The sequence below is a fragment of the Lytechinus variegatus genome, chromosome 3 (assembly GCF_018143015.1).
Source record: "Lytechinus variegatus isolate NC3 chromosome 3, Lvar_3.0, whole genome shotgun sequence".
NCBI lineage: Eukaryota > Metazoa > Echinodermata > Echinoidea > Temnopleuroida > Toxopneustidae > Lytechinus > Lytechinus variegatus.
The window spans coordinates 68904392-68932134 of NC_054742.1; the positions used below are offsets into that span (position 1 = coordinate 68904392).

The 27743-nt window shown below is 37.6% G+C and overlaps 1 protein-coding gene across 1 annotated transcript in view; it reads left to right on the plus strand.

Annotated features, from left to right (window-relative positions):
• LOC121411779 (protein timeless homolog) overlaps window positions 1-27743 on the plus strand; it is a 36989-nt gene that overhangs the window by 8473 nt on the left and 773 nt on the right. Inside the window, 27 exon segments of the mRNA XM_041604628.1 lie at window positions 30-185; window positions 2949-3082; window positions 3663-3927; window positions 4310-4422; window positions 4898-5002; window positions 5463-5648; window positions 6242-6332; window positions 6721-6754; window positions 7306-7486; window positions 8057-8137; window positions 9319-9416; window positions 10216-10272; window positions 10849-10927; window positions 13864-14071; window positions 15166-15311; window positions 16701-16786; window positions 17381-17442; window positions 18364-18428; window positions 19320-19393; window positions 20757-20944; window positions 22712-22748; window positions 23140-23286; window positions 23997-24065; window positions 24363-24481; window positions 25751-26127; window positions 26529-26782; window positions 26785-27411. Of these exon segments, the coding sequence (XP_041460562.1) occupies window positions 30-185; window positions 2949-3082; window positions 3663-3927; window positions 4310-4422; window positions 4898-5002; window positions 5463-5648; window positions 6242-6332; window positions 6721-6754; window positions 7306-7486; window positions 8057-8137; window positions 9319-9416; window positions 10216-10272; window positions 10849-10927; window positions 13864-14071; window positions 15166-15311; window positions 16701-16786; window positions 17381-17442; window positions 18364-18428; window positions 19320-19393; window positions 20757-20944; window positions 22712-22748; window positions 23140-23286; window positions 23997-24065; window positions 24363-24481; window positions 25751-26127; window positions 26529-26782; window positions 26785-27411 (4039 nt within the window).

A 27743-nucleotide genomic window follows, 5' to 3' on the forward strand; every position in this document is an offset into this window, starting at 1 on the left:
TTTGATTTTTCTTTTTTTTTGTGGGACAGAGAACTGATGATGATGCTAGCGTCCATGACCAAGTCCTTTGGGCTCTTAATGTGAGCGGTATGGATAAGCTGATCCTCTACATTGCAAGCGCAGAGGGAGAGCAGCAGTGGTGTATGCATGCAATAGAAATCATATCACATATGCTCAGAGAACAGGTATGTAGTATACTTAAAGCTTTGAGTTTTAAAAGTAGTACATCGCTGAACTTATGAATAAGATGCCTGTTTTCCCAAAATTTATGAACGTGCATCCAGCGTTCTCGCCAGAAAAAATTTCACCCATGTTGGGGACTTGTGCTGCCACTCCCGGGGGGGGGTGCGGAGCGCGGAAGCGACGGCCTTTTCTTCAAATAGAGACGCTAAGGAAGCCCCATTGTGGCGTATTTTTAAGCCCACACAAATGCACATAAATGCTAGGCCTGGGAGTAAACATCGATTGATCGAATGGTTCGATTGGCATGCCGCCAATCACCAATCGATTAGCAAAATTTACACAAATCGAATGTTCGGCAGATCCCGATTATGACATTGGGAGAACTCGAATACCCAAGTAATAATAACAAAATGACAAGAAGACAATGATGACACTTCATACAGACAGGTTTAAAAATTATGTTACCGAGATAATTTTTCAAAAATAATCAATGATTGTATTACATTCACAGTTACACACCAACATGAAAGCGCTCCGATTTTTTTTTAATCCCACCCAACCTTGCCCTCGATACACAAAACGAGTTCATTGTCTGCGTGCACAAAACAATAAGAAAACACAACCAAGCTCACTTGAGCTGATTGGACCTTCGGATAGCCAATGAAACTTTTGGGGAAACAAAGAAGAAGGCAGTGGTTCCCTTATCAGGAGAGGTCATGACTTCAGAAATAAATTGACCCCTCCCCCATCTGTGTGTGTGTGAGGGAGAGCTAGAGAAAGATAAGGGTGGGAGCCGGAGAATTCCTTTCATGTTTCAATACAATAATGCAACCTTTTTTCTATCCCCCTCACACAATGAAAACTACATTCCAACATGCGCCCGTCTTCACCGGTACTTTCTCGACTAGTCTCCAAAAATAGACCCAGTTATACATGTAGGTTCAAATGATAAAAAATCGTAATTTTAAAAGGTATTTCAAATTAAATATTTATTTGAAATACATGCGTAGAATCGTGGGCAGTGCCACAAGTGGGGGCGGGGACATGGTGTGGGCAAGGGATGAAATTGTTCAAGAAATGGTCCACCTGCATGGGGTCAGTCTCAAAGAATAGTTCATGAATGAGTTGTTTACATCTTTGGGCTTTGCTGGACTTTGGACTCTGATCTGGGCTGATTCATTCATATGCAGGGGTGTGGCACTTGGAGGGATGCATGCATAATACCAGAGTACCAGCATGGATTTAGGAAGGATTTTCATTGGAACAATAAACTGAAAGTTTTAATCTCATTTCATGTAGTTTCTTTTGATATATCATGGAGAAGGGGAAAAGGGTCCTACTTTCATTTATTCTAAACATGTGACTTAATTTGATGGAGATTTCACCATAAAGTAGGTCAACTATTCTGATTTAAAAGACCTGATTCCCGACGAACAATCGAATCATTCAATTATTTTTTCAGGAAATAATTGAATGGTAAAAATGACAATCGTCCCAGGCCTAACATCCATGCACTATAGCGGTCACGCACAGTTCTCAAACTCCTTTGCTATTCGTTCATTGTGTGTATAGAGGGCGGGATAAATGACAAACACAGTACAAGTACATGTTCCTTGTATATACAATGCATTTATTCCAAGTTCCACTCCCATCATATCAGTAAGCGCAGCTACCGGTAGGTCATGGAGCATAGCCGGTGTGATGTACGGGGCAGACGGGGGAATAGGCAACGGAACGACCTTACCGTGCCGTCATATGCCCGCAATAGCAGCCGCGAGCTAGCTGGGCGCCTTGCCACTTTCCTAGCCGTAGTAGGCCTGTAAGTGGTCTTAAGTTGGTGGGACTTCGGCGCAACCCGATAAATGAAGTTGATATCACTAAGATGAGTTCATGGAGTGTATTTTTTTCCTGAATATTTCCATTTCAATTTTTCCACGCATGTCGCTGAAATTTTACGCATGGTTCCACTTGGTCTCCATTTCCGCACGCATGGTGTTTGCACCATGCGTATTATACACTGGCGAGAACGCTGCGTGCATCCTATTACTGGGCACTGTTTATAGATTAAATTAAAAGATATGTAATTTTTGTCTCACCTGCATAGCAGAGTGAGACTATAGGTGCCGCTTTTCCGACGGCGGTGGCGGCGTCAACATCAAATCTTAACCTGAGGTTAAGTTTTTGAAATGACATCATAACTTAGAAATTATTGGTCTAGTTCATAAAAAGTGGACATAAGAGTAACCATGTATCACTGAACATCTTGTGCGAGTTAGAGTAGTTTTCAAAGTCAGTACTGCTGCTATATTGAACTGCGTGATGCAGGTGATACGGCCAGAGGCATTCCACTTGTTTTAATAGCTTTCCATATATTTTACTCTAACTTGGGAATCATTGAGGGAAAAAATGAAAATTGTGATGACTTCTGGAAACATTTTTGTTTCGCTTCAATTTTCCCTGATGATAATCACTTTTTGTTTCTGTTTATAATCTGTTGCTGTTGCCTTACATATAACTTATAATTTGTACTAAAATCTAATATAAGAAATGTCCTTTAGAACTTATATTGTACAAGTATAGGAAGGATAAACTGACACCATTTTCTAATTGCCAGAATAAAGTTCTTACAACTTTGTAACATAAAGTCATCTTAAAAGTACTATTCAGTATAATATTTTTATAAATGGTACATGGACATACCCCTTTGTAAAAATATTCAATAATAATTGTTTTCTCCGGTATCTTCAATTTTATGTGACCTCTAGACCCCGGAGTCCATCGCCAAAGCTGGAAGAGTGCAACACGCCAGCGAGAGACTGAAAGAGGAGAAGGAATTGGAAAAGATCCGGCAGAGAGAGATGCTGGAGAAGAAAGCAAGACTCTTGAAGGCTAGCGGCAGGTATGGTTGTTTATTGGAATGTTTTTTTACCGGGTGAGAGCCAGAAATTGTATTTTAGTACATGATTGTTGAACAGAGATGGCATTCTTAAGATATTTTGAATTTTCCATTGGATTTTATTAGATATCATGTGTTAATGATCATTATCTGTAGTCTTGCTCCAAGTAACTATATTGTAAGCTGTCCAAGCATATTCAAGAATTTTTTTATGAATTCAGTTTTACCTTTGCATTGAACTGTTCCAGCTATTTGTTTTGACCATTATTGCATGTAATGTAGATTTTGCTGAAAGATATTTGAGATTGAATGAAAAAATATTGAGTCACAGTTTGTGTATAGTGTCTAGATAAGCACTTCTTCAGATGTTCAAGAAGGCGGTTCTTCCGTAAAAGAACATGGCATTCACTTGAAGCCTCTACATTTATATGCATATCTAACATGTTTGCTCTTCAGATAGTTGATAGTACGCCGTTTAGTACATGGAAATTGGAATGTAAGTGTGACTTTTTACTCTTAACTCTTTGTGACAAACCCTTGTGTCGTTCAATCATCATCATTTTCTTCTCAATTCACCATTCAGGCATTCTCGCTTTGGTGGCTCCTTCTACATGACCAACTTCAAGTCGATCAGCGACCGTGACCTCATCTACCATCGGCCACTCCAGCAGGCCAAGACCATGACGTTTGAGAGTACTAAAAATGCCACCAAGAAGCCCAAGAACAAGCTACCTCTACAGGATGGGACCATCAACCGACGATCGACCCTGAGCATCCGACTGTTCCTCAAAGACTTCTGCACGCTCTTCCTTGATAACTGCTACAATCCGTTGATGAACGCTGTGAAGGTATGTCAAATCCTCAAAGATGAATGCAGTACTTGTGGTGTAGTGGTTCTGACTCTCACCTTGTAATCAGTGGTTAGTGTGTTCAAATACCCATGAAGTCACTAGTTTTATTCGACAAGGCCTGGTTTTGAATTTGTAATGATTTTCTTCCTGAATATTAAGAAAAGAATTGAAATCTCACACTAATTATTTCCATATTTCTGCCATTCTTTTTTTTGGATTATTCATTTTTCTTTAACTTCTTGAGCATTCTTAGACTGATTATTTACATACTAACAGAAGTCTATTGTTCAGTATGCTATGAAGGATTGGTAAGTTTTTAAAATAATTTCAGGATAGCAAAATAAATTGTAACGGATTTCCATTTTTGTATTCTTTTTAGGATCATATTCTTCACCGACGTGCTCAGGAGAATGATGAGTCATACTACTTCTGGGCAATGCAGTTCTTCATGCAGTTCAGCCGGCTGTATAAATTCAGAGTAGATGTCATCAGGTAAAGAAATACATCAACTTGAAGTAGAAAGAACTAAAATGATGTTCAATCAGACCTGCAAAGGCCAAATGCTTTTTTTTTTTACACTCAGAATGCAAATTTCTAGATCTAAAAATACTATAGTACTGTAATTGATAGCTGGATGTGGGAGTGAATTGTTAGATTAATTTTGTCTACATGGAACAAAAATCTACATTATACTGCGCTCATCCCTGGTTGGGTGAATGGATGCCTGACAGGAGTAAATCCTTGATTGTACTGAGCGCTGTTGGATAAGTGGCAGCTCGAGCTAAAGATGGGTAGCTTCATCTTCTTCTTGTTTGGGTGGCTCACACTCCAAAGTTATAATAGTTTTGCTTTGTATCCTTTCAAATAAAAGCGCTATATATGAATCCAGCTATTATTTAATAGCATAGGTGAAATATTGTGTTTCTGATCTGGATCTAAATGTCTATATTTTCTGTTTTGTTTTTAGTGAGACCTTCTCTGTCCAGTCGTTCCATTACGTGAACACGCAACTCATCAAATATCTTGATATGATGACAACAGATAAAAAGGAAGCAGCTGCCTGGTCTAAAAGGTACATCTAAAGAACCGTATGACTGTTTACACATCCTAAACATTGCTATGAGAAAGTGCTCAAAGCTGAATACTTACAGTTCCATGAACAATGATTTCATGAGAAAACTGATGAAATCATTGTTGATTGTACCATATATCACAAAATCTAGATATGGTTCATTTGCATATAAATAGACTGAAAATGATAATGCTGAAGATTGCCAACAGAGATAAGCACACATGGGACAGTGTATTTCATTGCTTGAAAAAAGACCCAGACATCTTTCTGGAATGCAGTGCTTATTTTATTAATTTCTCAGCAATTACATAGTTTCTACCAGAGTAATTTGGCACATATATTTTGTTAATTCATACGAACACTTCTGTGATCATTTTGTTATATTCTTTTCAAACTCATTTTAGATCATAACCACAACTGGCATTCGTGTTTAAGTTTTTCTCCTTCCTTCCTCCACTAGGCTGCATCTTGCCCTGAAAGCCTACCGTGAACTCCTAGCAACACTGAATGAGATGGTGGGTCCCCATAGCAGTCCAGAGTTGAAGGAGTCTGCTGATGCCATTCAGAGCAATGTCTTCTATGTCCTGGAGTACCGGGAAGTCTTCATCACCCTCCTCAAGAAATTCAATGAAGTCACATGCACGAGGTAGATTTATAACCAAACAATTGAAACCATGATGAGATGTTCAAAATTCATTTGTTTTCAGGCTACCTTGCCTGCAGGTGTTCAGGTCATTATACGTACCTTCTCAAGAGTTAGAGCCACATCATTCATCATTGACGAAATGAGGGGGAATGCGAGAAAACCTTAATGAAAAGACGTAATGGTCATTTATATAGGGGATCGTAAAGAAAATGTGGCATAGATTTTTTGCAAGGTACCTCGCAAGTCATTTGTTGTTTTCCAAAATGTTGTAGTTTCTTACTGTCATACCGGTAATTAGTTTGTCTGGTCTCTTTTCTTTGTTTCATCTTAATGATGAGATTCATTTTTTTTGTCTCTGTGATACAATAGCCTATATTATACAAATATTTAAGGTTTATGAGTTTGATCGTCCCGAGTATTACATGAGCGTGCAAGTTGAATGAGTCTATTCAATGACGCAAAGCAGAGTTGAATAGACTGCTTCAACTTGCACAGAATGTAATATTTTAAATGTCTAAACATTCTGATTTTCCCCTCTATTTACTGGTGTATTTAATCATCAAATGTTTTGACTCAATCATTCATTGTTACAGGACTTACCTGAAAGATTTGATAGAGTCCGTTCACATCTTCATGAAGATGTTGGAGAAATACTGCAAGGGCAAGAAGACTCTTATTGTGCAGGTGAGGATACCATCATGTCATGTCTGCTAATGTAACATTTATCTATATTTGCCGCTCCTCACCCAGAAATTTGAAGCAGGTAGTAATTCTGTTCAGCATTCAAATCAAAATCACAGAATTTATTTCTTATTTGATGATAATTACAATCCTTTGTTCAGACAGCAATGGCTAAATAATTTTTATCCAAGATTGATTCCTTGAATTTGAATTGTAATTTTGAAAATTCTTTCCATATTTTGTACCTGTTTTTAATACTTTACACTGTCCATTCCTACAAATGTTAAGTTTTACACAAAAAGCCCCATAAAATAGAAAAAAGATCCTCATTGCTTCCTTTAATTGCTATGATTTTTGCTGAATATCTTGTAATTCTCCTCTTCACCTACAGAAAAAGCTTAAGAAAAAATCCAAGCGCAGAAAACGTAAGTTTCTATAATTTTCTTTTCTATTTATTTTTTTTCTCCATTCCTTTGAGGAATCCACTCTCAACAAGCCCTGCTTTCTTTAAACTTTTCTGTTTTAGTTTGTTCTGGATTATGTTACTCGTCACTTTTTTTTCTTTATCAATGTTGTTTTATCTTTGTTTGTTTACAATCATGTCTAATTATGTAAATATTGTGATTTCTTGTAATTGATTATTTATGAAAACAATAAAATCATAATAAAAAAAAACTTTTCTGATAAAAATATTTGAAAAGAATACATTGATTTTAAGACATAGATGTTCGTAACAATATTACTGAAGATGTTATTTTCATTGTTTCGTTATTGATGAGTATGACCGTCACGCTGTTTTAATACCATAATTTTGTATTGTCGTATTGTATACACAGTATATTCATTTGTCTATTGTGGTTATAATATTGTAAAAGATTGTAATGATTTTGTTTATTGTTGAATTGAGCGAGTTGAAATGAAAATAAACAAAACTTGAAGCTGTGAACATGATGTCCATGATATGTTCCTGGTACAGGACGACAGGCCCAGAGACCGGAAGAAAACCAGGCCAACGAAGAAGAACAGAACCAGCTGGCCCAGGTCTGGGACGACACCCTCGCAACAGAACTATCATCCATGCTTCAAGGAAGAGAGGATGTCCCGGATGATGTTGTGCCATTTGATGCTGCCTCAGAGATGCCGGTTGAAGAACAGAGGTATGCCTACAGTACTTCGGTGGGGGTGTTTCATGAAAGTTTTCTGTGCTGACAATTGTGAAATTCTTGGTTTTGATTGGCTGAGAGGCACTAGCCTCCGACTGTTTCTATGGTAAATGCCAGAGATAGTCAACTTGTCAGTGGTGACAACTTACACGAAACGGTCCCAAGACTGAAGATTGTTTGCCATAACCTGACTGAACTTGGTGAAACCTGCAAACTTTTATTCTATATTCAAATTTGACCACTCTCCCAACCCTAACTTTTTAGTAATTTTTTATAATTTTTGAAAACAAATCATGTGTACCATGCGCCTGCATGGCTCTATGATACAGCAGAGTCCATGTAGTCCATCAAAATGTGAAGATGCCAATAAGATTTTCATATACTTTGTTTAAGCCGACGTCTACAGGCCAAATCGAGGATACAGGTCCTTTTCTTGGCTTGATGATTCATCAAGGTTTTTCATCGATTTGTGGTAAAAATAGACAACTTTTGCATTCAGTAATGTTGTTGCCATGCCTATAAAAGTATGATAATGAATATTTTTTGTGTATTTCTGTACTTTAGAGCTGACGCAATGGTCAGGATCCAGCAGAGTTTGAGGTCTGGTCGAGCAGGTGAAGGTCTGGCTCTGTTCAGAGCAGCAAGGTAAGATTTCACTTATAATTGATCATATCTGTGAATTGATCATAACTTTGACAGGCACAGTCAAGTTTGAGCGACCATGTTGGTAGAGTTGCTCTCACCCAAGAGCAAAAGTTGGTGTGTGTTCATGTTGGTCGGTGATGTTTCTATGACTGTCTTGACTTCTAGTAGCTCCTAGTAGACTGATAGTAGATTGCTAGAAATTACAATGCTTTAGATTAATATATTGAAATCAACTGTACTGAGAGAAAAACATGCATATCAGTTACTACAAATAATAGTTTGAATTACACATTTTACATCTGTAAGTAATGATGATGGTGACTGGCATTGTTCTTTAGGGGATACCACATATTTACCTCACTAGACCCATATTGCCTTCATCATGACCTGGGGAGCGTTTCATCAATATTTTAATCCGACAAGTTGTCGGATCTGACATCTTTCCTTGATTCTGATTGGCTGAGAGGCACTGTTCCTATGGTAACTGTCGGATAAACTGGTACTTGTCGGATAAAATGTCCGACAAGTCCTTTCATGAAACGCCCCCCTGATGCAGTATGAGATTAATTTGGGAAATATATGTGGTATACTCCCTCATAGCCAGTCAATGTTATATGAATATGTTTTAAAGGGGAAGTTCACCCTGAAGAAAACTTTGTTGTAAAAATAGCAGAAAAAATAGTCAAAAATATTGGTGAAAGTTTGAGGAAAATCCGTTAAAGAGTAAGAAAGTTATTAGAGTTCAAAATTTTGGATTTGTGACGTCATAAACGAGCAGCTGCCACATGTGTTATGTAATATAAAATGTATGAATTTCAAATTTTTTATGGTTCCTGATGACTTAATTTTGTTTTCTTTTCATGATCGGGTGTGAAATGATTTGTCTATTGATATACAAAAGTTCCAGTGAAAACCATTTTCTAATTTTCTGAGAAAATGACATTTCATTGATTTTTTACCATTCGCTATGTAGGAATACTGCTCGCATATGACGTCACAAATCAAATAATTGAAATTCTAATAACTTTTTAATTATTTGATGAATTTTTGTCGAACCTTCGGCAATATTTTTTATTATTTTTTCTGCTTTTTTTACAATAAACTTTTTGTCAGGGTGAACTTCCCCTTTAACATGTTTTTTTTTTAAATATTTATCTGCTTTTATTGGACTTTGTTCTTAGGGAGGTGTGGCCTGATGGTGATGTGTTTGGAGCAGCGGACATAGAACCTGAAGATGAGTTCATGGCACTCAGAGAGATACACTTCACCAACCTGAATGGTAGATCTTACTTTTAGTCATTTTACTTTGACCTTGATATTCTCTCTCTTTTTTGTAGGAACTATCCAATTAATTTCCATACTATTTCTAATACTAAATACCTGTAATTACAGCAAACAGCCATTTCATTTGAAGGTTTTTGAAATCAAGGTGATACAACATTACCATATCATCTTGGATGTAGATCAGGGTGGCGTTTCATTAAGCCGTTCGTAAGTTACGCACAACTTTACGAACGACTGGAACATGATCTTATACATAAGTCAGCTAAATAGGATATATCATATAGCACAAGAAAGGTTCACCAGTCGTCTGTAAAGTCATTCATAACTTACAAACAGCTTTGTGAAACAGGTCCCCTGGTTCATTTACCTAAGTCTAAGTAATCATTAAATCTAAGCTTTAAAAGGATTGCAATGGAGATTACCAACACAGATAAGCACACGTGGGACAGAGTGTTGTTATTGTTTGGAAAAAAGACTTGACACCAGGCTGTAAAGCCATGCTTGTTTTGTCCATTTGTCAGCAATTACACATTTTTGCCAAAATCATAAGGTGCATATTTTCATTAATACAAATTTGTCATTGGTCATTTTATTAGATTCTGTTCTAAGTCATTTTTAAATTCTACCACAACTTGCAATTATGTTTAATTGGATACCACCTTATATTTTATATCATTACATACGTACATATAGTTGGGTGATTATTTAGTTGGATTCTGTCCCATATTCATTTTTAGATTGTAACCACGATTGGCATTTACGTTTAAATACCACCTCTTTGAATTCTATTTCAGTGCAAACCCAAGCAGAACCGGAACCAGACGTGGAAGAACAAGAAATTGAAGAAGAAGGTACGAGAGTTTGGCTCTTTTACATTGTTCATATTTGTGTCAGGGAAGCATGTCATGTGAAGTTTTGGAGTGACTTTCACTGATAGATGTTGGAAGCTAATGGAAATCCTTGCATCTGATTGGCTCAGATAAAATTAGTCAAATGAAAATCACCTACAAAACGTTTTATCCAATGCTCCCTTGATCTTATGGTTATGTTATTTATGACTTCATTTATGTATTCAATTGTTTATGTAATTATTATTTTCTAATTAGTTAATTTTTCTCTGAGAAGACACACTGCATCAATCCCATTTCAAGTTAAGGTCAGACACCAATTTTTCAGAAATTATTATCAAAACTGTGGCCATCGTTAACTATCAGCTTTTTAAGAGAAAGTGATGTATCGCTTCACAGCCGTTATCACCATTATCTTAGATAATAGTGTAATCAGACTGTTTATAGAGGCTCTAGCTCAAAGAAAGTTTGAAATATATATTTTACTACTTTTAATTAAGGTAGTTTCTTGGATGAAATGTGCAGAACTTAACTTTAGTATCTTTCTATACTGATTTGTATTTATTGTGTTTAATCTAGATGAAGAAGATGAGATGGCGATGGAAGAACATTCATCTAGAGGGGAGGAGGAATTCAACTTCAAACTTTATGTCAACAAGTAAGATAATAGTACACCAAACGATTTTGCGATTCTCGGTCATACAAAACAAAGCATCAAGTTGATTAGAAAAAAAAACACTTTAGTATGATGACTTGCAACTATCGAGATATTTACTTTTGAACATTCATGATTGACTGCAATGTTGATGTATTGTAAATGGCTATTGAAATCTTGACTGTAATGAGAGTTTTATACTGATTATGAATATATCAACAATATCATGAAAAATTGTTCGCACTAGCTTTGTAATCACTTGACCTTGGTTTGGAAATTAGTGTATATGTCAGTGCCCCTTCAGAGGTTATTAGTCCTTATTACCTGATCAATCAATTTCCACTGATTTGCTTAAAGGAATTAATGACCTTTAGTTGCCTAATCAATAAAATTCATGTCGTAGCCACACCAAAGAATGCAACTCCATACCAACTAATGTAATATCTAGGGACAGTGATTTTCCGCGATCGCAGAAAACGGACGGAAATCACGGAATCGGCTGTTTGAAACGGAAAGTAGCTTTTCAAACGGAAAATCACGGAAAACATGTTTTTTCTCAAAAAGCACAAAATAGCAACAGAAATTAATAATAATAATAATAATAATAGGCATTTATATAGCGCCATCTATCTAGAAATATTCTATTCCGAGGCGCGTTTTTTTAATTATTATTATTACCCCGGCTTTAGCTCGAGCTGCCTCTCAGCGCTCATGCATTCAAGGAATTAATCCTGCCGGTTTTTTCTTTAATCCCAAATCCTCAACAAAATACGAATATCAACTGAAAAAACACGATCTCACTTTGCAACAACAATCATGACAATCAACACATCGTAACTACACTCGAGCCTCTCCATCACTCGATTGTATCCAAATTAGTTTACACTCACGTCCGCATATAAGGCAGAATACGGCCGTGTGTTGCTGCCCTCTGTGTTCGGTCGTAATGTAATGATCACGGTGATTCGTGAAATCCAAAATGGCGGATATTCAGAAGTCGTCGACTGCTCAGAACGATGTCCGAAAAGTCCCCAAATCAGCGATAAAATCCCATTTAACAATAAAATAATGCTAATAATATGAAAGGTGAGAATGTATTCATGTTGATTATGTTTCTCTAAATAGTTTTTGAGCTCGAATCTCTTCGATTAAAATGGATTTTAAAGCGATGTTAGTACATTGGTAGATGCAAATTTTGAGCAGCGCTAGCATTTTGACATTGCTACTCGTTGCGTATTTGTTTTCTATGTAAACGGAATTGTCAATTTTTCTTGTACACAAAGTCTATGGGGAAACGGAATTTCCGTTTTCAGACATGCTGAAACGGAATTTGAGATTTTCTGAAACGGAAAAGGCAATTTTTAGAAACGGAAAATCACTGTCCCTAAATATCATAATAGATTTGATTGGTTGCGAGTCCTTTTTGTTGCTATGACTGCAGCATTACCGGTATATCGGTATATGAGTTGTTTTTTATTCTCGTGTAAAGTTTTGCACACTTACAACTTCATGTTTTTACCTCTTTCATAATGTTTGCACCTGTTTTCTTCTGACAGCCTGCTCCACCTCTCCCCTTCTCGTTCCCCCATTTTCCCTCTCTCCCTCTCCTTCCTCCTCCCTTCTCTCTTTCCTTTCCTTTCTCGCGTTTCTGTTCTATCTCTGCCTTCCCCCTTTCCACTTTCACTTCTCTAAACATACTCTCACGATTTGTAGTTTTGCTTGATATATTTGATGTGTGTATTTGTTGTGAATATTCTTATTTTATATATGATAAAGCCAACTGTTTGATATTGATACTGCATGATAAAAAAATCCTGTATCCATCAATTTTAATGGGAAAGTTTGTTTTTAATTTTTTAATGTCTTAAGCATTGTGTCACAGTGCAATTGAATATCATATGTTTTTGTACTTGTTTTGTAAAAAATTCTGCAATTCAGCCTTTGGCTGCAAATTTTCAATAAACCGTTACCATTACCTTACCATTACCATAATCATTAGGGGAAGGCGGGGTAAGTTGAGCATAGGGGCAAGTTGAGCCACCAGCCCCAGGCCAATAATGAATGAGTCAGACATTGTGGTGGTGTCATGTATTGATGACCCATAGCATAACCCCTAACCCCACCATATTGTTTTCAACTTTGAAACAAAAAGTAGTTTTTTAGAGGGGAAAATATGAATTTCAGCCAAAAAAGTAAAAGAGTGTGAAATAGATAAGTGCTTTATAAACACACATGTCTTTAAATATAATAAAGACATGATAACAACATTATTAGTCCAGGTATGGATCTTCATTCTTGTCATAGTCTTTTATATGATGGATGCATAATAGATGTGTGGATACAAAATTATCGCACTAAGTTCGGACTGGGGTAAGTTGAGCCAAACAGCATGGGGCAAGTTGAGCCATGGTAATTCCTATGGTAATGTATCTTAAAAAACAAACAAACCATAAAAATCGATTGAAATGCTGGCTGAAAGGAGCAAATTTACATGACTGCTCTTTTCCTTTGAAAGGATGTTAGTATTTATAGAGAATTAGCAAGTGAAAAGACTTTAAACAAAAAATTGACATGCTGGTTCTCCCCTCATACATTTTGTACATAGTTTTTGTGGCTCAACTTACCCAGAAGGTGGCTCAAACTTACCCCATATATGGGGCAAGTTGAGCCATTTGACATCGTTTTTTCAAAGGTCACGATGACTTTCAGTGTGGGATAGAAAGTTATATATAGGTGGAAAATATTTCAGAAGAATTAAATTTCAAGGCAAGGTACTTATTTCGACAAGATTATTAATCATATCAATTCTAACAGGCAAAAAGCAAAAACTGTCACAACTTACCCCGCCTTCCCCTAACCATCAATTATAATCATCAAATTTATTCCATTGTCCAATTCCCTATAACATCAAACTTTTTCACCTGATACCCCATTGATAGGTTCACACACCCAGATGTACTGAGAAATTACATCAAGCTGTTGATGAGTTTCCGCGGCAACCAAGAGTTCACCAATCACTGCATCGTCAAGCTCCTCCACAGAGTATCCCTTGAGGTGGACAAGACGGAGCTTCTCTTTCAGATCTCTCTTTTCAGGATCTTCCATAAGATCCTGCAGGACCCTCTGGCAAAGACTGACCAGTTCAAGGTAAGTACGGTATCCATATTGATTTAACAGAACCTCCCACCTTAAGACTAGACCCCCTTGGAAGGACAGCCTGTGTAGGAACAGTGATTTTCTGCGATCGTGGAAAACGGACGGAATTCACGGAAAGGGCCTTTTGAAACGGAAAGAAGCATTTTTCAAACGCAAAATCACAGAAAACATATTTTTCCTCAAAATACACAGAACAGCAACAGAAATTACTCAAAATCTCAACAAAATATGAATATTAAATTGCCACAAAACCCCATAAAACACAATCTCACTTCGATAAAATCATGACAATTCACACATCATGTCTTGCACGTGACTTCATCACTCTCGATCAAACCTCTCGCCGCCGCGCCTGTATGTACCCAGCACAGCCCGGGCGGGGTTGTATTGGGCTTATTGAAAATATTCACATATGCACACGTTTCATTTCAACATGGTCGTGTGTTGCTGCCCTCTACGTTCGATGATGTTACAGCATGATATCTGGGTCTTGAAATCCAAAATGGCGGATAGGCGAAACTCATTGACTGCTGAAAACGATGTCCAAAAACCCCCCTAATTATCAATAAAATTTAATTTAACTGTAAACTAATGCTAATAATTCAAAAGGTGAGGATGTATTTATGTTAAATGTGTTTGTCAAAATATTTTGTGTACCCGCATAGATCCGATAAGAAAGGATTCTATTGCATTGCTGGTACAGTGGCAGACTCAAATTTTAATATTTTTTATGTACACAAAGTCTATGGGGAAATGGAATTTCCGTTTTCTGACCTGCTGAAATGGAATTTGAGATTTTCTGAAACGGAAAATCACTGTCCCTACCTGTGGCTGAAAAGGGCCATCCTGTCCACAAATGGAAAAGAAATAAATAAATTAAAGTAAAATATGGATAAATTGATTTCTTAAATAAACCTATTGCAAAATGGGTTTCCCTGCACCACTTTTGATGAAAAAAGGGACCCTTGCATTAGAGTTGTAACATTTTGAAGGATATATGTTCATATTACACCTTTAAAAAAATATATAAACCACACCATTTATAAAATGTAGCTTTATAAAAAACATTATATATTTTTTTTCAGGAAATGACAAAGTTTGCTCAGTTTGTTGTGGGTCGTTTCTTCAAGGCGTTGCCCACCAAACCCAAGCTGGTGGTCGAACTGCTCTTTTGGAAGGATGCAAGGAGTATCTATGAGATCCAGGAAGGCTACGGAGCAGAACAACCAAAGTAAGTTGGCTAACTGTTGTAGACCTGGCAGTGTTGGTAGCAGAGGCAATGATTGTAAGAGTTGTAGCTAGAAGAGGGTTATAGATGTAGTGATGTTGGAGTTAATATTGGTGGTAGTTATTTTGAAAGTTTGGAAGTAAAGCAGAAGGTGGGATGGTGTTCATGGTTCATGGTAAGTGTGGTGGTAGTGGTTTTGATGGTATTAAACTGCATAACGGAGAAGGTGGTGATGTGGTAGTGGTTGCGTTGATAGTTTTAGGGAGGAAAGGAGGTATTGATTTTAGTGGTGGTGGTAGTGGCTGCGTTGTTGATGGTAGTGGTGGTAGTTGTAACTATTTGGATGATAGATGGATTTGGTAATGGTGGGTTTGTTATGGCGGAGGAGGTATCAAGATCAGTGATGATGATGGTGGTGATGGTGATGATGATGGGGATGATGGTGATGATGATGGGGATGATGATGATGATGATGGTGATGATGATGGTGATGATGGTGATGATGATGGTGGTGATGGTGATGGTGATGATGATGATGATGATGGTGATGATGATGATGATGATGGTGATGATGATGGTGGTGATGGTGATGATGATGGTGATGATGATGATGATGATGATGATGATGATGGTGATGATGATGATGATGATGGTGATGATGATGGTGATGAGGATGATGATGATGGTGATGATGATGATAAGGAGGATGATCGTGGTGAGGTGATGAGTATGATGATGATGATGGTGATGGTGATGAGGATGATGATGGTGACGGTGATGGTGATGATGAGGAGGATGATGATGGTGATGATGAGGATGATGATGATGATGGGGATGACGATGATGGTGATGATGATGGTGGTGTTGGTGATGATGAGGATGATGATGATGGTGATGATGATGAGGATGATGATGATGGTGGTGATGAGGATGATGATGGTGAAGGTGATGGTGATGATGATGAGGAGGATGATGATGATGGTGATGATGATGATGGGGATGACGACGATGGTGATGATGATGGTGGTGGTGTTGGTGATGATGAGGATGATGATGATGGTGATGATGATAGCGGAGATGTTATTCAAGGATGTTATTTGTTTGAAGTAATGGTGGAAGTATTGGTTGTTGCAGTGGCAATGGTGGTTGTGATGTTCATGGAACCAAGAGAAGTTGGTGATAGTGTTGAAGTAATTGTTTATAACGTTCCATCAATATATTGATATATTTCACAGTATAATATATATTTATATACAAGTACTATAATATATTTCACTTTACATCACAGCATATTTTCTCTCTGATTTTTTGCCCAAAATTATAGCCTTATTGTGTCCATAACACAATTCACAAGTGTATTGCCCCATTTCTCTCTAATTTCTCTGAATGTAGGAAGGGCAAATCAAATTTTTGGAATGAAGAAGAGGAGGCCGAGCTGGCAGGTCTTTATGAGCAGTATCGAGATGTAGATGGAGGAGGTAAGAAATCGACCGAAATTGAAAATTGTTAGAGATATATACGGTAGATGAATATGCTTAGGTTGTGTACTCTGAAGTTTTATGTAAGTTATCATGTCACATTGCCTTATCCTATTTCCTCGACAACAGGTTAGTCTGATAGAAAAAATTTAAATGTCTCTTGCAGTCTCGCCTGCATTACACAGATATAGCAGCATCGTCAGTTTTGTGGAGATGAAGTATCAACCCACTTAGATTAATGTATCTAATTTAGAGGAAGCTGGCAAAGAGTGAGGAGAAAATGTGAAGTTTTAAGTTCACTCAATCATGAGATGTGCGTACTGTTCCTGCTTTGTCGACATTATCTGCAGTCTGAAAAATATGGTATTAAAGAACTCTTCACTTTACCAATGTTACCACATGTATAAGAAACATCCTTTCAGATAAGATGATTTTCATAATTTTATTTTTTTTAAAGACCATAACCTTATTTTAGCTTATTGCAGAGAACCTTGCTTGGAGGCTTACTGCCAGTTCCAAGGCTGGATGGTGGTGTGTGAAAGTCACTTTGTCATAAAAAAACGTTTGAGTGATTTCCTTCTTTTTATGATTTAGAACGAGATGTGGTTGATCTGATCATGGAAAATCTGATTAATGATACCAGAAGTAGAAGACAGGTAAGTGATGACTGGAAAGTTTGAAAAATTACTGAATTATTATACCAGGGACCCGTTTCATAAAGGACTTGCAACTGTTGTAACTTTGCCATTGTGGCAACCACCATGCAAACCTTGATTCTGATTGTCTGCTGAGCCCTGTTACCATGGTAGTTGCCATTATGGCAAAGTTACAACAGTTGCACGTCCTTTGTGAAATGGGCCCCTGGACCTGTTGCATTAAAGTTACTATTATGGCAACTTTGCCGTCCAATGGTAATTACCATGGTAACAGTACTCATCAGCCAATCAGAATCAAGGATTCTATGAAAGATACCATTGGGTGGCACAGTTACCATGATGGTAAATTTTGTGCAACAGGCCCAGATAACTGTTTCATGAACATTGACAGCACTAAGAAATGAATCTTACTCTGACAGTTACCATAGCATACCTGTCATTATACTGACCCTATTTGTTCTTTCTGATAATAATATATGCATTTTGTTAGGTGCCATATCCATCTCTTTAGAGTTGCTCAAGGCACACAAGTGAAGGGGGGAGCAAACAAAATTACAAGTAACAGATAATCATTGATAAAATGATTTATAGGGTTAAGTTTTCGGCTTAATCTTAAACTGCCAAAGCCATGTTGATTTTAGAGCATTGCAAATTATCGTATTAACTTCATTTAATGAATGTCCCACTTTTGCGGCGTTAGATGTACACTTTTTTAAGAATTGTTCATTTGGTAAAAAAAAAACAGTCCAATTTCAAAAGTTATAGCTACATTTTGTCATCCTCTCTTTTTAAATTGCCTTAGAGAAGTGGAATGAAGAAAGACAGTGTTCCTTATTGATTCCAATTATTTTTATTTGGAAAGAATCAGTCCAGTTTCAAAGGTCTGCTTGCAATATTTCTTTTTTTTTTCTTTCTCTTTAGATCATAGCACAGCTTATTAGACAAGAATTGATAGAGAGTGCCAAGGTTCTGAGGAAGCCCAAAGTGTAAGTGATGTTTTCATGATAAGACCAACGGTACAAACAAGACTTTTCTGAAATACTTGAAGGAATTTATATGGCTTCATCTATGTCGAAAAAGGCTATTCGTAGGGGCGCTATTTGTAAGACTGAAGTCACCCAAATTCAGTTTGATTCCTTTTGAGTTGCAAAAAAAAAATATTTTTGTTTAATGATTATCTATTTAATTGTCTAATTTCACTCCATCAATTGTTAATATTGTTTTGAGATAACTTTTTGAACATTGTGGGCTACTCCATGAAAGCTGGCCAGGGCTCTGTAACACAAAGGTTTGCGATGAATAGCAAATATGAAAGAACACTTCTGATTGGTTCCTAGTCAGCATTTTGCGCCAAACGCGCATGTAACATTGATCTTGATTGGTCAGTTCATTTAGCGATTGATTGAAATATAACTGTGCGAGAGTTGACATATTAATAGAAGAATGTTGTATACTAGTGAAGAAGGTCATTTAAGATACTGCATTTATATGCAAAGATTTTATTTTTATGTAATTGATGTACCATTCAAATGTGCACAAATTCTACAGCATGAAATATTCCACCATGGTGTTTGCCATAATGGCAAAGTTACAACAGTTGCAAGTCTAAAGTTTTTTTCAGATATCCTGGAATTCTGGATACTTTACAATTGCTCTCTAAATGGTGTTACCAATGGGGAGATTTGATATAATGTTCTGTAGTAAAGAAATGCTACATAGATTTTTAAGCTATGTCTACATGTATATACACATAACTTCTCACCAACACATATAGCAGCTATGTATCATTGTAAATATTCAATAGGTCTTACTATTTATTCTGTTTAAAAATGAAATTATTAAAAGATGAAATATAATTTTTTTTGTTTTTATTTTAGATTAAAGAGCGCATGGCGTGAGGAGCTCGAGTTGGAGTTGAGGACATTCTTTGATCAATACAAAGATTCTAATGGTAAGTGTCCAGGGGGACTGTTTCACCAATGTAGAGATACAAGGAACTAGCAATCAATTGCAAATCAACTGGGTCCCTGAATCAATCACAAGTCTTGTAATTAATTGCAAATTTTCACTTGATTGCTGTCCTGGGGGCCGTTTCATAAAGCTGTTTGTAAGTTAAGAGTGACTTTAAGAACAACTGGTGATCATTTAATGTGGTAAATGGTATATTCATTGGCGATGGTTACGCGTGTAAGAAAGGTTCACCAGTCGCTCTTAAAGTCGCTCTTAACTTTATACGAACAGCGTTATGAAACACCCACCTGGGTCCCATCATACAGAGAGTTGCGATTGATCGCAACTATGAAAAGCCAGCAACGTCAACATCTAAAATACATGTTTGTTCAATATAATTACTAGAAATGTATGTCCATACATTTTCTTGACAATTCAGTATGCTTCTTTTTGTTTTCAAAGGACATCAACAAATGTTGAAAGAAAAAATTATGACATTGTTGGATTTCCATATAATTGAGATTGATCGGATCACTCGTAACTCTTTGTAGGGGCCCTGATTTTTGCAATAAGGAGTAGAATTCTATTTGTTATAGCAACAGCAATATGCACTTGATTAGGTTGATTGATTAAGTTGTCATACATCCCAGCATTGTTTTGATTACACTCTGGCAATGTACACTTCTATATTTGTCATCGATGGGTTTTACATGTTGGATTGACTGAGCTCCACCTTTTAAATTGAGTTCTGGGCCCCGTCTTACATAGAGTCACGATTGATCCAATCAATCGTAACTCTATGGAAATCCATCTGTGTCATAATTTTTTTCTACAGGAAACTTGCACAATGTCCTTTGTATGCAAAGAGAAGTGCAGTGAATTTTCAAGAAAACAATCAATGCATGAATATAAATCATAGCTAGAAAATATTTTGAACAAGCGTGCATAATAGATGTTGGCGTTAATGGTCGTCCATATTTGCGATTGATCGGATCAAGACAGGGTCCTCCACCCCCCCCCCCCCAGAGTTTGGACTTTTTTTTATTATATACTGTAACTCCCACAATGAGAGTTATAGATTATTTCCAACCAACAGATTATATTCAGAGTTCAGTTTTTATGATTTCACTGTTATTTAAAAACAGAGTATCCAAATTCTGTGGTATCAGAGAAGTGTTTATCACATGTCTTATCGGGATGTTTTATTGGGAGACTTTGAAAGCTCCTAGCACGTCAACTCTGGGGGCCTGTTTCATAAAACTTTTGATGATAACAAATTTTCAATTGAAAGCTACTGAACTCTGATTAATCCACCTGATGCATTTCACTTTTTTAATCAAGTTTGATTGTCTTTCCTTCTGCAGACATAGTTGGTAACATTATACAGAGCATGAGCGAGCCTAGGTCTAAGCAAGCGGTCACCAAGAAGATCCTGGAATTGGGCCTGGTCCAGGATCGCTCACAGCTTTACAAGAAGCGTGCAAGAAAGGCCGACGGTGGAGGTACCAAGAGGAGGCGCAGAAGACGCAGACATGGAGATGACGATGACGAGGTGTGGAAGACAAATATATTTTATTCAAATAATTTTTTTTCTTTAATTCGACTGGTGACGTTAATATGTATACGCCAGATTGCACAGTTTGATAATGAATAATAAAAAAGGTCCTTAGATCATTTGAAATGTCATTAATTGCAACATTTTATATGATATTTTAAGTACCACATGCTTCCAATGTCATATAAAATGTTGCAATTGCAAGCTATGATAAAAGCAATTTATCATAGCTTTTTATTTTATCCCCAAAATAATTAGCATAATATGATTTAGGGGTCGAAAACGCAGCCCCACTAGCATTACCAATTTATGCTGGCGAAAAAAGGCCAGCATAAATAGATAATAACAAGACCAGGATACAGTGAAAAGATTAGAGGTTAGGCATGTTGTATAGTCTTGTGTTGTACATGGCTGTATGATGATGTCATGATGTTGGTTACATGTGTCACTGTATCCTGGCCTTGTGCGCTCGGCTGCCTCCAACCGAGGCCTAGGCGAACCTCCCTTACATACCTGTCCAGAGAAAAGCTGGTTTTTTCATGGTGAGTAAAAGTTGACCACGTTATGTCAGGCTTGCCATCAGTATGAATATTGATAAGTTATTTGAATGGGATATGACCCTTGCCCTGTCAGACCCTATTCTAAAGTCATGCATGCATATTCAGATTCTTGACAGTCAGAAAGATTGTATTATATCCTATTCATTAATCACAGGTGAATGGAATACCCTGTTACTAGGTCCACTAGAAAGAAGCATTCATTGATTGAAATAGCTCAATAAGCCATTCACATGAACCTGTTACATTTACATTACAATGGTTGATAAATGTTCATGTACACCATTATATTGACTTCATTATTCTTGGTGTTGGGTTTGTCACAGTAGTGCACACATGCACTATGAAATATCAATGGTATTGTAAGAAAAGGGTACTGCTATAAAGGCTTTTCAACATATCATTGACAGCTACAATTTTTGTCTCACTTGAACAGCAGCATCAATGATTTTTTAAGGGCCTTTTCACATGAAAATTTTGAATCATTATTGTAATGATTACATTTCGTCTTTGTACCATTCACTCAAACTGATTTGAATTCAAATTCTTGAGTGAAGGCAGTCGCGGGCACTTGGTTACTTGTCAATCAAACCCCTGCATTGCAATAAAGACCCTTTCAGACCTAAAATTTGTACCGTAATTTGAGTGAAACTTAACTGTAATTCACCTCCAGAGTAGAATTTGTATTCGTGATTCTGATTAGCGTCCGTGATTCTAGTTTGGCTTCACACATGCTAAAAATTTGTATTAGAATTATTTTTCACTGGAATCATCGTTAAAATAACGATTTTGGTACTGTGTGAAAGAGCGGCTAGGCCCATAAGATAGGAATAAACAGCTTTGGATTATTAAATGAAATAGATGCAGGCGCACCATGTCCATGGGTGTTCCATTAATTTGTGATGAATGATGAATTAATTATAACTGATTACAACCCATGAATCACACTTATTAAATCAACCATGAACATGCATTAATTGATGGCAAATCATATATTGTTCAAAATTTGTTACTTCTTCAAATTCTTGATCATATATCGAAAACTCTGTAATCGTTTTAGGACTTGCTTGATTCTCATTCTCTTCCCGTATCCATTCTTTAAAGTCTTTTAATTAAAAGAATCGAATAAACTGGTATCCCTGTATGATGTATTGGAATTCCGACTGGTTTTCATGATTAATTTACAAATTCCAACTTTGTTTTGCAGGATGTTCCTGAAGATGTGTATGCTGAAGGTTTGCAAGGTGAAACATGACCTCTTTTATAATTTGGGCAATTACCACACTCCATCTTCCTGGTTTGTGTGCATGCTTTGTATCTTACATTCTCACAATTTTCCACTTGCATTGATACTATTGTGGTGTTTAGCACCAGAAAATTGAGCCATTTTCACAGAACAGGGGGGCAAGTGTTGTACCATCTATCTCCACCGTGATACATTCCTGGTGTTTTTTTTGGTGTGTGATTCTAATAGAGTGAGAGAAAGAGAAAGGAGGAAGAAAAGTATAAAAATCTATGAACCCTATAATTCAATTGGGAAAAGAAGTCAGATTCATGCCATCTCTACCCCCCCCCCCATATCAAAATATCCTTTGGCTCCCCTAGAAGGTAACTCATTCTCTCCTCTCATTACAGAATTCCCGGATGAGGACTTACTACCTACTACTGATGATAGTAGCAGTGATGATGATAAAGAGGAGAGTGAGGAGGAGGAAGGAGAAGAGGATGATGAAGAACAAGAAGTGCCTCTTGAAGATATCATCACTAAGCTTCAGAGGAAAGGTAGGAATGCGAACATGTCATTGATATCACTCTTGTTTATATGCTGGGTATTTTCCTGTATTTAAAAATAGACTAGTTTGATTTTTGTACTTCTATCCAAAAATTTTTAATAACTCAATATCTGCTTGAAATGAATGGAATATTTTATGAAACTTCCTTAATAGCAAATTTCAACAATCAAGACTTATGATTGTTGTAGCGTAAGTTAGTTTTATTGTCTCGCCTGCATAGCAGAGCGAGACTACGCTATATGCCCCGTCATCAACATTGAAATCTTAACCAAGGTTAACATGACCAAGGTCAAAGGTCAGTGAACTGTGGCCGTGTTGGGAATATGCATTATATCTTCGAAAGTTGATGGATTTAGCTCATGAAATATCAACATAAGGGTAATCAAGTAATCAATCGGAATAGATGGCGTTATATAAATACCTATTATTACCATAATTTTAATATCATTTTACCAGTGGAAATGTTATGGAACTAGCTAGATATAAAGTACCACAATATTAGTATCATTTTACCATTGGAAATGTTATGGTGCCAGCTTCGTTAGCAACCCAAGGTATCTTGAGAGCTCTGTCACTTGAGGTAGCAGCTAGTGACTGGTGGGGATCCAGATAAGAAAACTGACATTTTATTTAGATGAATATCAATCTACTTACAGACAGCTTTTTCAATATGAAACATATTATTTTCCTTCCTCGTAGGGTTAACTGAACAGATCCAATGGATACAGGAAGGATTGAGAAGGACAGCAGAGGACAGAGAAGAAAGTGGTAAGATATTGTTTCTTCAAAATGTACATTACTGTTTGAGGGAATCCAACATTCACTCATCAGGCAAGTTACAGTATTCCAATGCATTATGTGACCGAAGAAATCGGAACAGTTATCAAAAGGGATGTGTAGCAAGATTAATGCTCTAGTGCTGGAGCTTATGGAACCAGTTTGTGGACCTCCCCCATCCTCCCATCCCCCCTCGCCGACAAGTTGGATCTCTTGCTATTTAGGACAGGGAAATGTGATAAATACCTTGTCATGAAAGTTATTGTTTTTGTGTTTGTATAATCTTAGGAGATAACCAGGCCATTCCAATCGTCCCATTGTCTGAAGAAAGCGGTAAAGCCATGAGGAACAAGACTTTCCAGAAGTTCTTGAAGAAAATAGGTCTCTCAGAGCCAAGATCACATGAGGTAAAAAAAAAAAAATTTGAAGTGCTTTATTAATCAATACCGGTAAACCTAAATTTTGCTTGATGAAGTTAATTTCTTCTGTTTATGGCCCCGGGAATACAAAACTTCTTCAAATTTGATTTTATCGAAATGATTTGTGTCATTGAGCTTGTCAGGCTGTGTGTTGCCGTTTTAATGTAGCATTTTAATTTCCTTGATCTAGTTGGCTGAGATGCATTGGCCACAACTGTCGGAGAAAGACAACTTGTCAGTGCTGACGGGTGGGCATTTTATGAAAGGACTTTCAACTGATGGCTGTGTTTCTCTACCAATCAAAATCAAGAAACTTTTCAAGTTTTGAACCGCGGTTCAATTGCGTGCATCGTTTTGGCAAAGAGATTGCACAATTTGATCTAAAGAGGGCGGCATTTACGCAAGCAAGCTTGAGCTCCAATATCATGTGCATCGCGAGAATTTGTTCTAAAAGCAATGCGATAATTTTTTAACAGTCGCAGATCGGTATTTAAATTATGATTTTGGTTGAAATATAAATTGCTTTTGCTGTTTGATTGGTGAGTGTTTAGATCTGTTTAGTTTTTGAGAAGACGTTGGGTCGATCGCCCGTGTTTGATTGATCCCATGCACTTCGAATAGCCGTAGTCCCCCGATCCTTACCCGGTGCTCGGCCGTCTATACCAGGCCAGCAGCGCCTCCGTTTTGCCTTTCCCGATGTCCGCCCCGCAAAGAAAAGTTGCGCTAAATGTCACAAAGCTCATGATTAGATCAAAACAATGTTGAATTATGCCGCCCTAGAGCTAAAATTATGATCAGAAAATACAATTTTGTTGCTGAAATTTTAATTAAAACCATTCTGAGATGGCAAGAAGGAAGTGACTTTGTGATTATGGAGTGTGCAGCGCGAATTTAAAAACCCGCGAATATGTTTGAAGCCGCCCGAGCGCGAAAAATTAATCCCGAGAAAATAACAGCGTTTACAGTACCCTTCTGGCCATTGAAAAGAATAAACATGGTTGAGAATGTTTAATCAAAAAGTGAAGCCTGCTTTGATTTTGAACAATATCTGAAATATTATCTCTAAGGCTAATGTAAATTTATCTACACAAATCCAATCACATTATGGAAAGCTTAACACCTTGTGAGATGCATCCCAGGACCAGTGTTATTTTGAATTTGGTGCTGAGCTGGTGTGAAAATCGGCCCAACACTAGCTTGCACAAAAAGGTCAACACCAAACTCAAAATCACCCATTTAATGTCTTTGGTGTTGCAGGAGGTATACTGGCGCATGCCTGGGGATCTGTCTGCTTCCACCCTGCGAGAGATGGCAGACTCCATTGAACCCAAAGAAGGCGTGGACGTGTTACCCGCAGAATCAGAGAAGAGCAGCAAGAAGTCCAATGCCCGCTACCAGATGCTGAAGCAGATGGCACTCTCAAAGCGCCAGGAGAAGGAAGGGAAGCAGTCGGTACGCCAGAAGCGCAGAGAGGCTCGGCAGTCGACACAAGAACCGGAGAATGAAAAGAGTCTTGCCGATCTGTATGATGCCGAGACTGATGTTAGTGGAGAGGAAGAGGAGACGGGAAAAGCTGTTGGAGGTCAGAGGTCAAGGATAAAGAGGTCACTACCCAGTGACTCCAGTGATGACAGGTCAGTTTATTTCTACTGTCTTCGACTCTTCCAGCATATTCATTATTTGGGGTTATTTTCATGTGTCAGTGGAATTTCTAGCATCGTCAAAAATTAAAGAAATCATTTCAGTACATAATGTACCATGTTAGAAATTTCTTGAATGAAGCCATAACATAATCGAAGCTGAATATTCATCATTTTATAGCTCTGACAAATGTAATCGTAATTGGTTTGGGTTAGTGTAATTATTAGACACTTTGAAAAACTTTCCACATTAGAGTTTCAAATGAGTCAATTGTTGGTGACTTGGAGGGGGAATCTCATCCCGACTTCGAGATGTTTAAAAGTAGGAACATCAGATAATAACCGTAAGTCAAAGCTTCATAGAATATCGTTATCATATTTACCTTTGAATACAGTGATGATGAGAAGCTTAGTTCCTTCATGAACCAACATCGAGGAGACCCCTTGCCCCAAGAAAAGCCAGCGAAACGTACCAGACTGCAGTCAAGTGATGACGATAGCGATGATGAGCAGCTCAGCTCTTTTATGAACAAGCATCGAAAAGAAGACTCCTCGCCACAAGAGCTTGCAGCGGAACCTAGCCGGCTGATGTCCAGCGATGATAGTGATGACGAAATGGACAAGAGGTCACCCGTGCCAAAGAAGAAGGCAATAAACTTAAGAAGCAAGCAAGGTTGGTTTCTAGTGATGATGATAGCGATGAGGATAGATTGGAGATTGATGAAGGGGTTACCTCAGCCAGAAAGGCATCTCCCGTTTCCAAGATGGCAAAGCACTCCAGGATTGTTGCAAGTGATGATAGTGAGGAAGAAGAGGACAAATCCGAGGAAGAGGATGAGATCGAAGAGGAAGTAGACGACGCCCAGAGTGAAATCTTCGACTTGATCGCCAAGCCACCAAAGAAATCCTTGAAGAAGCAGACTCCGTTTGATTTCAGCGACGAGGATGAATACGAGGAGGAAACCAGGAAGATGGAGTCGGAACCTGTTGCCACCCAAGCAGAAGAACTCACATCCCATGACCAGTCACTCCATCTCAGGCTCTCCTCCGACAGTCCCAGTGATGCCGACGTGACGATGAAGGATGATGCAACCACAGAGGATGAAGACCCAGAGGACATCGTGGGTGCCGACGCAGAGGATAATGCCAGAAATTTTGAGAAAGACACCACTAATAATGCAGCCAATGATAATGACGAGAATAACTTGGACAACAAGGAGAGTGATGTGGAAGAAATGATCGAGGACGAAGGAGAGTGGGAAGAGATACTGGATGATGGTAAGTACTTTGATGTTTGGCATTGTGTTCTTTCTAGCTGCAGTCGAGTCAGTTTAAATTTGGGAGTGGTCGGATTAACCCCCCCCCCCCCCCCCCCGCTTTGGACATTTCTGTACAGCAATGATCCTTAACCCAACTCATCATACCGGTACTTGTTCTACATTGGATTTTTAAATCTTGGTCTCAAATCCCAAACCTCCAGTCTAAGCAAACTCGCAATATAACATTCAGTCAGTCAGAAACTGGGTTTGAGGTGTACTTCAAAATAGTGTTGCAAAAATTCAAGATGGCCGCCATTTGAAGAAAAAAAAAAAATGAATTACCTACAATTG